The 11,616-nt window shown below is 53.6% G+C and overlaps 3 protein-coding genes across 3 annotated transcripts; all 3 read right to left on the reverse strand.

Annotated features, from left to right (window-relative positions):
• Positions 1 to 53: 53 nt before the first annotated feature.
• Positions 54 to 2,597, reverse strand: RBF1 (Transcription factor rbf1 (RPG-box-binding factor) (Repressor-activator protein 1)). Its single transcript, XM_062875573.1, has 2 exons — positions 1,027 to 2,597; positions 54 to 973 (listed from the first exon to the last, which is right to left on the reverse strand). Exons 1-2 carry the CDS (start codon positions 2,429 to 2,431, stop codon positions 567 to 569), a joined length of 1,812 nt encoding a protein of 603 aa, XP_062736149.1. The 5' UTR covers positions 2,432 to 2,597; the 3' UTR covers positions 54 to 566.
• Positions 2,598 to 4,006: 1,409 nt separating this feature from the next.
• QC761_123130 (uncharacterized protein) lies at positions 4,007 to 6,529 on the reverse strand (the record flags this gene model as incomplete). Its single annotated transcript, XM_062875574.1, has 1 exon — positions 4,007 to 6,529. One exon carries the CDS (start codon positions 6,527 to 6,529, stop codon positions 4,007 to 4,009), a length of 2,523 nt encoding a protein of 840 aa, XP_062736150.1.
• An 888-nt stretch (positions 6,530 to 7,417) lies between these two features.
• On the reverse strand, positions 7,418 to 11,203 carry QC761_123140 (uncharacterized protein; the record flags this gene model as incomplete). The annotated part of the gene is made up of 2 exons (XM_062875575.1): positions 8,338 to 11,203; positions 7,418 to 8,277 (listed from the first exon to the last, which is right to left on the reverse strand). Exons 1-2 carry the CDS (start codon positions 9,053 to 9,055, stop codon positions 7,418 to 7,420), a joined length of 1,578 nt encoding a protein of 525 aa, XP_062736151.1. The 5' UTR covers positions 9,056 to 11,203.
• Between the last annotated feature and the right edge of the window lie 413 nt (positions 11,204 to 11,616).

The raw sequence follows: 11,616 nt of genomic DNA on the forward strand, positions 1-11,616 counted from the left end.
GATGGCTCCCATCATCAGAGAAGCCCGAACGGTTTTACATGGGAATCAACACACAAGGGAGACACTCCCACTTAGGGGTAGGTATCCGGTTGCTATTTACACCCCCTTTGTGAAGGTGGTGTGACGTCTGGAGGTACACACATATCAAGTGTCACAGAGAAGCAGCACATCCTCAAGTGTCAAAAAATGTCGTTTTATCCCGAGAACCGAAAAACACCATTCTTTCCCCTCCACTTCGAGATTCCCATAACAACTATGCGCCAACTGAAAAGTAAGTCACACCATAATAAATGCCCTCATGCGTAAATCCCAGCACACAGGCCGGACTATGGATCCATCCGTCCATCCCATCTCATCCCTCATCAATCCCATTTCAACTCCACACCTGGACGCCTCATGCTTTGTTCGTGAAAAGCCGTTTCCCAAAACCATGCCCATGCCTTATGACCGACCAACCGCTCATGCTCGCCACATAACGTTCATTTTTTTTTTCTCAAAAGAAATAATAAAAAAGGCTGGAAAAATATGCTGACCCAGAGCAAAACGCCTTGACCGTCTCCAAAAACTCAGGAAGTTGCCGCACCAGCTGCACGACTAGCATCATCCTTGCTCGAAAGGCTGACCATGACACGCTGGTTGCAGATATCAATGAACTGCTCAAACTTCTCAATGATCTTGTCCTTTTCCCGCAACTTGTTCTTTAATTCTTCGATCTCCTTCCTGTTTTCTTCAGCCATCTTCTCGTAATCTTCTTTCGTCTTGGCCAATTCGCGGCGGAGATCGGCCCTGATTCTTTCCTCTGCCGACGGATGAGGTTTGCTGTAGATGGTCGGCCTGTTCTCGGCTAATCCGGTTGCGACCTTTTCAGGATGTCGGTTGATGGCGGCCCTGGCATTGTATATATCGCGAGGAAGAAGAGGGACATGGGGGTTGTGCTGCTGAAGGATCTCCAGCGTTTGCGTGACACCTACCCCTGAGGGTCGAGTCAGCGGACGAACAGGTAAACCCAAGGGAGGTGATACATACCGCTCTCTTTCAGATTTTTGATATCTTCAACCATCTTGCTATCCAGCTTCCTAGCTGCCGGGTGCAGCAGTGGGCTCTCACTCGGACCATGGTTATGCTGCAGGTGAGCGGGATCTGGGCGGTAACGCACCGTCCACTGGGTTCTCTGCTCGATGGCAAAGAATCCGAACTGGCAATCACATTTCCGGGATGTGGTCTTGCGCTTTCGAAGTTCAGGACTCACGCGTTTTGGGGGTTTGCCGGCACGATCACAGACAAAAAGAACCTTTTTGAGGCCGGGAACCGTCTTCTTGGAACGTCCGATGACAATGGCATAGCCAACAGACGTGCAGTAGGTCAAAACATGCTTGTGGACAGCCTCCAGAGTCGGGAAACTACCACCTTCGGGAGGGGCAGACATCATTGGCCCCATTGGTTGACGCGGCACGAACGGGGTGCCCTCGATCAGCTTGGGCTCCATTGACGTGTCACCCTCTCCTTCTTCCTGGCTTCCCATCTCCATTTCTTCATCCTGATTTCCTTGTACCGGCTCGGCAGACTCGGGCTGCGGAGGCGTTGGTTGTTGTTGGACAGGCTGAACCTGCTGGACTTTTTGCACCTGTGGCACCTGCACCTGGGCAATCTGCGGCAGGGAGGTGGGAAGGGCCGGGTGGGGCGGAGGCTGGGGAGTAGACTGCTGAGAGTGCGATATGATCGGGTTGCCGTTTTGCTGGGTGGGCTGCACTGACTGCACACTCTGCACCGGCTGGGCCAGAGACTGGTGGCTGAGAGACTGGGTCATGGATTGTGCCATTGGAGGCTGGCTCAGGGGAGGTTGGCTCAAGGGCTGCTGCTGCTGCTGCTGCTGCTGCTGCTGCTGAATCTGTTGACTGATAGACTGAGGAGTAAGAGACTGTGAGCCCAACGATGGTTGACCGAGAGTCTGCTGGCTCAAGGGTTGCTGGGACAGGCTGGGCTGGCTCAGAGATTGATGGCTCAGCGACTGCTGGCTGAGCTGCTGTGGGTTCATGGGCTGGTTGTTTATGCTCTGGGAAGTCATCGGCTGCTGAGCCATGGGCTGGTGATTCATGGCCTGCTGTAGGTAGCTCGGGGCGGGTTGCATCTGTCTCGAAGGAGGGCCTCGCTGGCGCGGTCCGGGCAGCGTGGGCGGCACCTGCGAGGGCTGTCGTGCGGCATTTTGGACCGTTTGTTGACTGTTGACGGCGGGAGGAGTGTATGGGTAGACGGAGTACTGGCTCGACGGCGCCGGCTGAGGCTGGTAAGCTTGAGACTGATACGGGGACGCGTGCTGCGGGAGCGATGGCGATGGCTTGTTGGGTGGGTTGTGTGGATGCGGTGGCGGAAAGGCTCGCCTGATGTTACCGACGTTGTAGGATAGTCCTGGGTGACTATTTGTGGTGGACATGTTATCTAGAAGGAAGCCAGAAGCTCGAACAAGGAAAAAAAGTAAACTTTGGTATGCTGGGTCTCGACCCTCTCTGGCGTCCCGTCACCAAATCGTGGGCGGGCGTGTACCGAGTAGGGAGGTGTGGGCAACTGGAGATGGATGGAGAAAGAGAGAGTACGGGGGAGGGTGTAAAAACCTCGCGACCGGGTGGTAGCAGAACCCGCAGAACCCATCCCTCTGGGGCACTGTCTGGGTTCTGCCCTGGCACTGTGGGAGCAACCTGTTTGTCTGGCACTGCCTGGCCAATCAAGGCCTCCAAAAGCTAGGCAGTGTCCCACAATAGGCAGGGATGTCCAAAAAAAGGCAGCTCTACCAACAGGTGTCATGTAAGACCGCTGCACCCAATCCCAGAGCTAGAAAGCGCGGGGCAGCGCAATACATGCACACCAGACAGTTGAATTTTGGGCTTGTACGTCTTTGAGTCATAAGAAATCGAGGTGATACAAGCCATGATCAGGTACGGGAAGCTACAAAACAAGTTCAGTCTTTCTAAAGCCTCTTTGAAAATCGGTTCGGCCCCGAGATACTAGGTTCGAACGTTTGGCGCGTGCGGGTGGGGGAGTGCCGGTGGTGGGGTTTCGAAAAGACACACCCCAGGGTAGGTGTGGTACACCACGCAGATCTGCTTTCTTCTCACCACTCAAGTCGGACGACAAGCTCACATGGTGCTACCTTCCATCTGCTGGTGGAGTCCGAAGATCAGTTGGGTTTATAGAGAGACAATTCTTTCATGAATTTCTTCAACGTGGAATGAGATGGTCACTTTCAACCCGAACCATCCCCTACTTTGACTTTGGCCCAATTGTCGTCTGGGGCAAGCCCCAAGCCCAGTGCCACCAAGAGAACGACTTGCCTCGTAATTGATAAAGAGACATGTACCTGTCAACTTTATTTGCTCTTCGGACAGCTGTCGAGGTCCAGACCATCATCCTATGACCTCTTAATCCCCTGCCTTGATCATCTTTCCTTCTTCCCAGCCTACAAGCAATCATCTCATCCACAAACTCGGATTACAAACTCATATCCCGATATCGGTATATATATTTGACAACGTGGCATGGCTCTGTTAGTACCCTCGTTGCAGCTAGTGGTTTCAACCTAGCACTATAGGTAAGCGAAGATAATCGGGGATGGCCATGGTCCATGTTGGACCTGGTGAGAGCTTCATTTGGTTCTGATGACCGAATGGGAATCCCCAGCAGGTATACACAAATAATTGTCCTCGATACAATGATATCAGTCACATGATCCTTGAATTTGCCACTTTTGCACACTGCCTTTCGTACTCTTCGCTATGCTAAAACTGTTTACGCCTCTCACCCTGCTGTGCTTGCTTTGCTGCCAGGACGCTCGTCCACGCTGTCCCTCACTGCTGATCCGAAAATGCATCCCCTTTTTCCGTCGCAGACGCGGCAACTGCTGTCCGTCTCCCGTTTCTGCTGGGATTTTGTCATAATCATGCTTTGTTGGTCGTTAGTTTTGCCGAAAGCGACTTCCTCACTCTCATTTTCACCTTCCAGCTCTTCCTCACATTTATTCAGCCCACCCTGACGACCAAAAATGTTCTCCCCCTACCACATCCACCCCTATTTCCCCTTCTACCCCATAATCCTCCCCAGTGCCACTACCACCACCAAACCAACTCCCGAAATCCAACTTCATCAACAACCTATCCAACCCCCCAACTCTCCGGGGTACATATTCCCCCTTCTCCCTCATAACCATCTCCATCTCCTCCCCTCCCTCCCCGAGAACCACATCCTCATGATCATGCCTCCCCTCGAGCCGCCTCAGCTCCCCAACCAACCCCTCGATTCCCTTTTTGACCTTCGTTTCCACCTCCCTCAACACCTCCTGAACATCTCTCTCCTCCTTGGCCAAATCAACAAACGCATCAACAACACCCACATCGGCTTCCAAATCGGCGGCTTGCCACACCTGATGAAGACGGTTGACGCAAGCGACAAGCTGGTCGATCTGGACAAGCAATTCATAAAGGGGATCAGTGAATGTAGGCCGCGAGAGCAACAGCAGCGAGACAAGCGTGCGGAGGTAGAGTCTATGGGCATGCGACAGTGTCTCTGGGTCGTGAAGACCCAAAAAGGAAGAAGCATTCGGTGGTGGGGAAGACGTATTTGACTCATTAAGCCAGATGTCGTCGTCGATGGCTTCTTGTTCTTCGTTGTTGTTGTTTTTGTTGGTGGTTGTGGTGTTACCGGTAGGTGGTGCTGGTGGCTGGGCAGGTTTGTTCAGATCGGTTTGTGACTGAGGATGGTAGTCGTCTTCGCCTGTGGTCAACCACCTGTGGAAGCCATCTGACAAGCCAGCAACGACTTCTGTCTGCAGATAAGCTTCTGTTTCCCCAAGGAAGAAGATAGCGGCGCTAGCAGTAGCCCAGGCACTGCGAAGCATATCTGACCTTGCCGTTTGCCGCTGTCTTAGAAGCAATACCGTTTCTCTTCCGCCTCGTGCGCTTCCCCTTGGCGGCCCTGGCGGTGCAGGATGATGCCTTCTCAACGAGGTAATTTTCCACAGATCTGTCAACCGTATGTGCGCTCGTCTCAGTGACAGCAAGTACGAGTTGATCGCAGTATATGTCTGCAGATCTGCCTGTGTCAGAAACAAATCCAATGGCGATGGTATTTTAAGTGTCAACACTACTGGCACCGAGAATAGCAGGTTCCGAAACGGAGTGTCAGCAATATTCACCAACCCGCTCTCCACCGCTGCCGGCCCTGAAGCGCTCGGCGCCCGTCTCTTCGCAATCGTCAGCCGCAACAAGTCCCTCGCCAGTTCCACCCCTTCATCCTCTTCATCCCCAGCATCATCATATTCTCCCCTCATGTTCCCCATCGCCGCCCAAGTCCGGCTCAGCACAGCAGCAACTTCCCCTTCTTTGACGGTCACATTTCCCAACTTATCCCTCTTCTCCCAACTCATATTCTCCGCCCTCTTCCACCGACTTCTAATCTTCTCATCCGCCTGCTGCGTCAACGCCATTGCAAACTCCCCCTTTCTCAAAAGAAAAAAATCTCTCAACAACCCCAGCGTCTCGACAACTTTACTCAACGGCAGCAGCTTCTGCAGAGTTGTCCTAGAAAGGTATCTCCTGATATCCGAGATCGCCCTCCCGAAACTCGCCGCATCCAACGGATGCTGCAGCTTGGACAACCTCTCCAACTGCGTCGACAAATGCCCCTTGCCTCTCAGAGAATAATCCCCCACGGCCTTAGCGCGAATCTGGTTCAAACTCCTCCCGATAAAGAGCATGCTCGCCGCCGCAGCAGGCGTGACAAATCCTGGCAGTAAGTACTCCTCCACCACCCACTCCTCCTCCCATTTCATCTCTTCCTCTTCTTGCGCCGTCATTCCCGTCTCCCCAGTCCCTACCCCAGCAACAGCACGCCTGTCCACCCTCCTGATAAAGAAGTCCCCATCACTCTTTTGCGGCAACTGTCCATACACTACCCAAGCTCCCACCTCCCTCAACCACGTCCCCTCCGCCACGCTGAGCAACTCCCTCGCCAACACTTCCACATCCTCATAACCAGTCTGCAATTCTTTCCTCAGTACATCCATCAACCTCGGTCCAGTACACCGCTCCCCTTGTTGCTGCTGCTGCTGCTTCCCCATCCCCGTGACCATAAACCCCGTCACCTCCCCCAAAAACTCCATCCTCCTCCTCCACGTCCCCTCAATCAACCCCACCATCTGCGTCAACGGGACAATGTTGTACCCTCCGACCATCTTGCTGTCTTTAGTGAGAATGTCACTTTCGATTTGGAGGAGAAATTGCTGAAATGAATGGAGGTGCTGTGAGAGAATCGACGAGGCGACAGATCGGCAGATGACAGATGGGTGGCTGGTTGATATCAAATTTGAGTGACTTGCTATTGTTGTGTGGAGGGTCGACAAGGTGGCTAGGGGTTGGAGCAGTGCGGCCTCGCTTGGCGTGAGGGAGAGGGTGGGTGAAAGGTCATTTGGGGAAAGGGTAGCGGCTGCGCGGAGGAGCGGGGAGGGGTGTCCAGAGAGGGAGAGCAGAATTTCGTGGAGCATTTTGGCTGGTGTGACGGCTTTTTGTCATGAAGGTGGTGGTGAGGTGGGGATGTTGGTGAGCTGAGGGAAGTGTCAGTCTAGCATACGAATGAAGAGCGGTGAAACATGCAAGACATACATTTCAGTCATAACCGGACTTCTTTCATCGAGTTTGGTATTCTCGTCTGAACTCTTCCTCAGGGCTTGGATAAATAATATAATTGTTCCCAAAATTTCGAACCGGCAGCACATGGAGCAGCCTGGTCGTGTTGCAGTGCCAACTTGCAGCAAATGAAAGTGAAAGTGGGAGGAATCGTAATTTGAGCAAACAAACGAAATTTGTAACTAAGAAGTCGAGTTTTGTTCGGGGTTCGTAGCAGGCAATCAACAAAAGAGTGATGCGACTCAAAGGCGGCTCTGACTTGGTAACGGTGGACGGATTCAGCTCCAACGGTCACTTGTTACAAGCCAGGGACTCGGTGAACTCAACCGGTCGATGCTAGGTAGGTAGTCAGAGTCGTAAACCCGTCTTCAAAACTTGTCCCATTGTCTGTGAGAGGGCGGCAGGTGTGACTGACAGGGCCCCCTATATCAGCCAGGTCAGCTGTTTGCTCCTGCTGTTGAGTGTGTGAAGGCACCTTATCTGAAGCAATGAAATGCCGTCAGTGGTGGAACCACTCGACAGTTCACAACGCGACTTGATGAAAAGGCAGGGGGTCGACATCACGTGATGCATTCATACCCCTGTGTAAGTCCTGCGATCTTCTCTCACTTCATCATCACACACATTTCTCATCCGAACATCCCGTTCATATTACGCTAAATTATGATATCAAAACAGGACATTCCAAAACAACTCGTCATGGTAGAAAAGAATACGGCTCATACCTCGTCTGCCTCGCCAACATTCTACTTATAGATAGCTCCGTTGCCGTTGCCATTCGCTGGTTGCTTCCCCTCCGCAACTGTCATTCCGCTCAGCGACTGTGTGTCAACCGACGACTTTCCTCCGTCATTATCAATAACAGCTGCACCGCCATCACCCCCGCCCACAACGATAGACTCGCCCTTTGATGTCTTGCCCACAACCATACCCTTGGCCACGCTCTTGATCAGGGCCCTGCGCGAGACGCCCGTTACATCAATGTAGACCAGTCCGACATTCTTGACGCCACCACCAATCGACCTGCTCACCTCTCCTGCCTCGGGTCCCCACTTGTGCTGAACGACAGTTGTGGCGGCATCTGACGTCGACGCAAGCAAGTGACGTCCGGCCTGCTCTACACCGTCCATTACAGTGGAAAAAGCCATCATGCTCTTGTTCAGGATGCCTGGCTTATATGTGTCAAGCGGTTTGCCGTCCGGGCCATACCCCTTGTGACCAGTGGTCGCCTTCTTGCCATGTCCACCGAGCGTCGCTCCGAGGTTCTGTGCAACTTTGCCAATCTGGCCTACCGTTTTGGCCGACAGAGTGGCCGCACCGCCAGTAAAGGTGCCGATGCGACGGATGTGTTCCTTGGTGGTCGGCTTGAAGGTCATGGGCTTCGCAGCAGGCTCGGATCGCTTGGTGTAATTGTCGGCCTGGCCTTGGAGAAGTTTGGCAACCATGTCGGAGCCAGTGATGATGAGCCGTGAGGCAGCGTGCGCGTTCGAGACAAGGAAGGAATTCTTGTAGGCTGGATGCAGCTCTGCATCCCACAGCTCAGGGGAGATAGGTGCCACCTGAACATTCGAACCACCATCGGCAGGGAGCGTGATCTCGACCGGATCTGCAACATCACAATGGTTAGAAAGGACCCGTTATGCCGTGCCACACGGTTCGGACTCACCTTTCGATCCAGGTTGCAGGGAACTGTGCTCAACAACCTGGAAGTTCTCGGCAAGCTCGCCAATCACGCTGCCGTCCTCTTCATCAACCAAAACGATCTGTCCTGGCGCGTGAGCGGTGTTGGAGGGGCCTCCACGCGCATAAGCCTCGCCAGGTTTGAAGTCTGCTGGGTTATACGCGGGCAACTGTTCGCCTGTGGCGACAGCAGCCTTGGAGCCAGTACCCCCGCTGCTGACCTTCTGGTCGGTGTCCTCCCACCACTGCTTCTCGCTTTTTCCATGAATTTTTGGGGGCGGGGCCCTCTCGAGGAAAGCGGTGCATTGCGCCAAAATGGTCTCGAATGTGTCGACGTCCTCCTGGATCCCCTTTCGGCTTTGTACCGAGGGAAACTCAATCCTGGTGAATGCGCCGCTGTCCGGCCCCAAATCCCACCGCGGAATCAGGTAACTGGTTGGCGGCTGATGGTAGATTTGCGTGGTGGCTGGCAGCGGGAGATCGAGCTCAGGGGGCAGGTGAAGATGGAGGTAGAAGTCCTGCTCGGCGTTTGACGTCTCCGGGTCGATGGACGGGTCGGCGAAAACAGAGCTCGTAGGAACCATCAGCAGCGACAATGTCTGCGGGCCCGTTGGCGTGAGGGGCTGCTCCTTGCCATTGGCGATATGGTATGCCTTTACACCATTGATGGCATACAGCAGCTTTGGATCCTGTGGTTGGCGCATGGGATTAGATTATGTGTTTTTTCGGTGGATTGGGGTGTCTGAGATCGGTGTGGCCAAGGTAGGTTGCTCACATTGTGTCCAGAAGCCATTACGTCGGCTGTCCTTTCAGTTAATATGTGCCGATATTGTCGCCGCGCGATGATGCGGGATGTCCAGGTGTGTCGCACTCGAAAAAGGGGCGATGACGCTGCGACTTGGGCTTCTTTATCTCAGCCGTCAAGTCGATGAAATCACCCAAAAACCGCTCGCCCAGGAAGATTGGTGTATGGCAAGAATAGCTCTATCGCAATGGCACGATTTGACCAAGAAGGCGGGGTTAAATCACTTATCACTTTCAGTTCTTGCCCCAACGAACTGTTCCAGTGTTCAAAATAGCAACAGCGAGACACCAGCACCCCGCGCAAGAGGTCCCAGGGCGCTTAGAGAGCTCCCCTGTGTGGAGCATGGGCGCGAGGCCTCGCCCTTCAAGGGCGACGTCATTGGTTTGCCGCATGAAATCAGAGCCTCCAATGCCACAAGATACATCTCTTGCATCCGCCACCGTGTCTATTATGAAACAGGGAACAAAAGGTGGAGAGTTTTATGCTCTGGTTAGCTCTACATCTTTTCTGATCTTCAGATATAGTTACTGATGACGCATTTGTTTCACCGTTGTCACCTGCAGGGAAAAGGGTCGTTTATGCTTGAAAGCCCGCTCGCTGTAGCGTACATATATAGAACCCCTGAGCGAGCTGGTTGCGATCATGGAACCTCCGGTTTTCTCCCCGCGCTCCATGTCGGTAGTCGGCAACTCCAGGTGTTCATCCAACTCAGCGTGGCCGACGGATGTAAGGTCAATTTTGGGCCTCGCGTGCTCTGGCCGGTGTTTCCTTTTTGTATGGTTTGTGGCGGCGTCCTTTTTGCTGGGAGTGCGGGGGAGGGAGGTGCAGTACTTTGGAATAATTAGGTTGTGATGGTCTGACTGGCTGGAGTTTGAGCGTGCAAAGAGTGGTTGATGGCGGGGCACAATTGTTGGTTACATAGCCAGATCGAGGGTGTTTGGGTCACGAAGAGATCGTGTCCCGCCCAACATGGAAGACTGTGCAACTGTGAAGGAAACAGCCCAGTATCTTGCGTTGTTCAACTCGAAGCTGTCATGGGTGAGCTGCTTTCCACAGGCTCTTCTAGATAGGCCTTCCCTAGCCTCATCCAAGGCCCAACTTGAGACCTGGCTTCTTTAGCATACTGAACAAGGTGGTAAAGCAGAGTTCGGATGCCTGAGTGCAACCTGGAAGTCACGATCGAAACTGTTTGAGAGTTCGAGGAAAAGAGCGTCGAGGGAGCTCGACTCGATCGAATCAGGGGCGCATTTCCCGTTGCCGAGTGGCTGCAGGCACTCCCGATTCGGCTTCTTCACTGCGGCGGGTACCCATCAGTGTGCAGTTGCCGACCTGCAGTGTCCTCCCATCGTAGCAAAGCGTGAATACCCAACAAATCGAGGCATTTACCGCGAGAAAAACGACACTGCTTATAGTAGGCTTCTTCCCAGGTCGTCGGTTTTTGATTCCGTTGGATTCCAGCCAACGGGGAGGCTTTCCGGCTTTTCAGGTGCTGTTTTGTTTTCCTGTACTCCGTTCCTCGTCACTTCTTACTCCTCACGCATCTCCCGTCCCCTGTGCGTCTGCATGGCTCACAGATCGTCCCTTTGCGGACGTACCGAAAAGCCCTCTTCTCTTCCACCGCCCCTCTTGGAAAACAGGAACCCGTTGCGCTTGTTCCACCGTCCTCGGAACACTGACCTGACGGACAAGCCCAGCCTCGTCTTGTCAGCAGTTCCACCACAGAGGAGTTGCTGAGAGTCGGTCGTAAGCGACGTCGGCGGTCCGCCCGCCTCAAAACAGGCGAGTGTCCACATGCCGTTCGGCCCTAGAAACGATCCAGATGCCGGCTCTTTGGTGGGAGGAAGAGATCCTGGCCGGGAGTTCAGGCGGGCAGTCTGTGAGCCAAATTGTCCTGCAAAACATAGATTGATAATGGGCGGAAACGAAGGGTTTTATATTCAGGTCAACCACTCATAAGGCTTCGTTTCTGTTCCGTGCCGTGCCTGACTCTTCGACGCCGCCATCTTCTTCCTGTAAACAGCGGAAGCGGGGTGTGGCTCGAAAGCCGTGCCAAGGTCAAAGAAAAAGGCGCTAACCCAGGGCCCCTCTTGCCGACATCTCCCTTACCTGAGGGCGTTCTGTGGCCCGTGAGAGCGTTGAGCTTCCCAGTTTGGAGACCTTTCGGTGGTGTTGGTTGGTGGTGTGCCCGCCCAGGTTGCCGTTGGTCAATGCGCCTAGTACCAAAGAATGTCATTGTTCTCAAGACGAAGATCGTTTCACAACCTATCTAACATATCAAACATTGGGCGGATGTGTCAAGGGTCGCGTAGAGTAGAAAGTACCTGTCTTCAAGCGTGGAGTGCAATGCTCCTTGATACCAGGCAGGCCCCATCGTTCGTCCCTGATGTCAATCCGTGACATGTCAAACTCTGACCGTGGGTGGCTGCCCATACCCTCAGCCCAGGCCGGCCCAGGTGCAAA

The sequence above is a fragment of the Podospora bellae-mahoneyi genome, assembly GCF_035222275.1.
Source record: "Podospora bellae-mahoneyi strain CBS 112042 chromosome 1 map unlocalized CBS112042p_1.2, whole genome shotgun sequence".
NCBI lineage: Eukaryota > Fungi > Ascomycota > Sordariomycetes > Sordariales > Podosporaceae > Podospora > Podospora bellae-mahoneyi.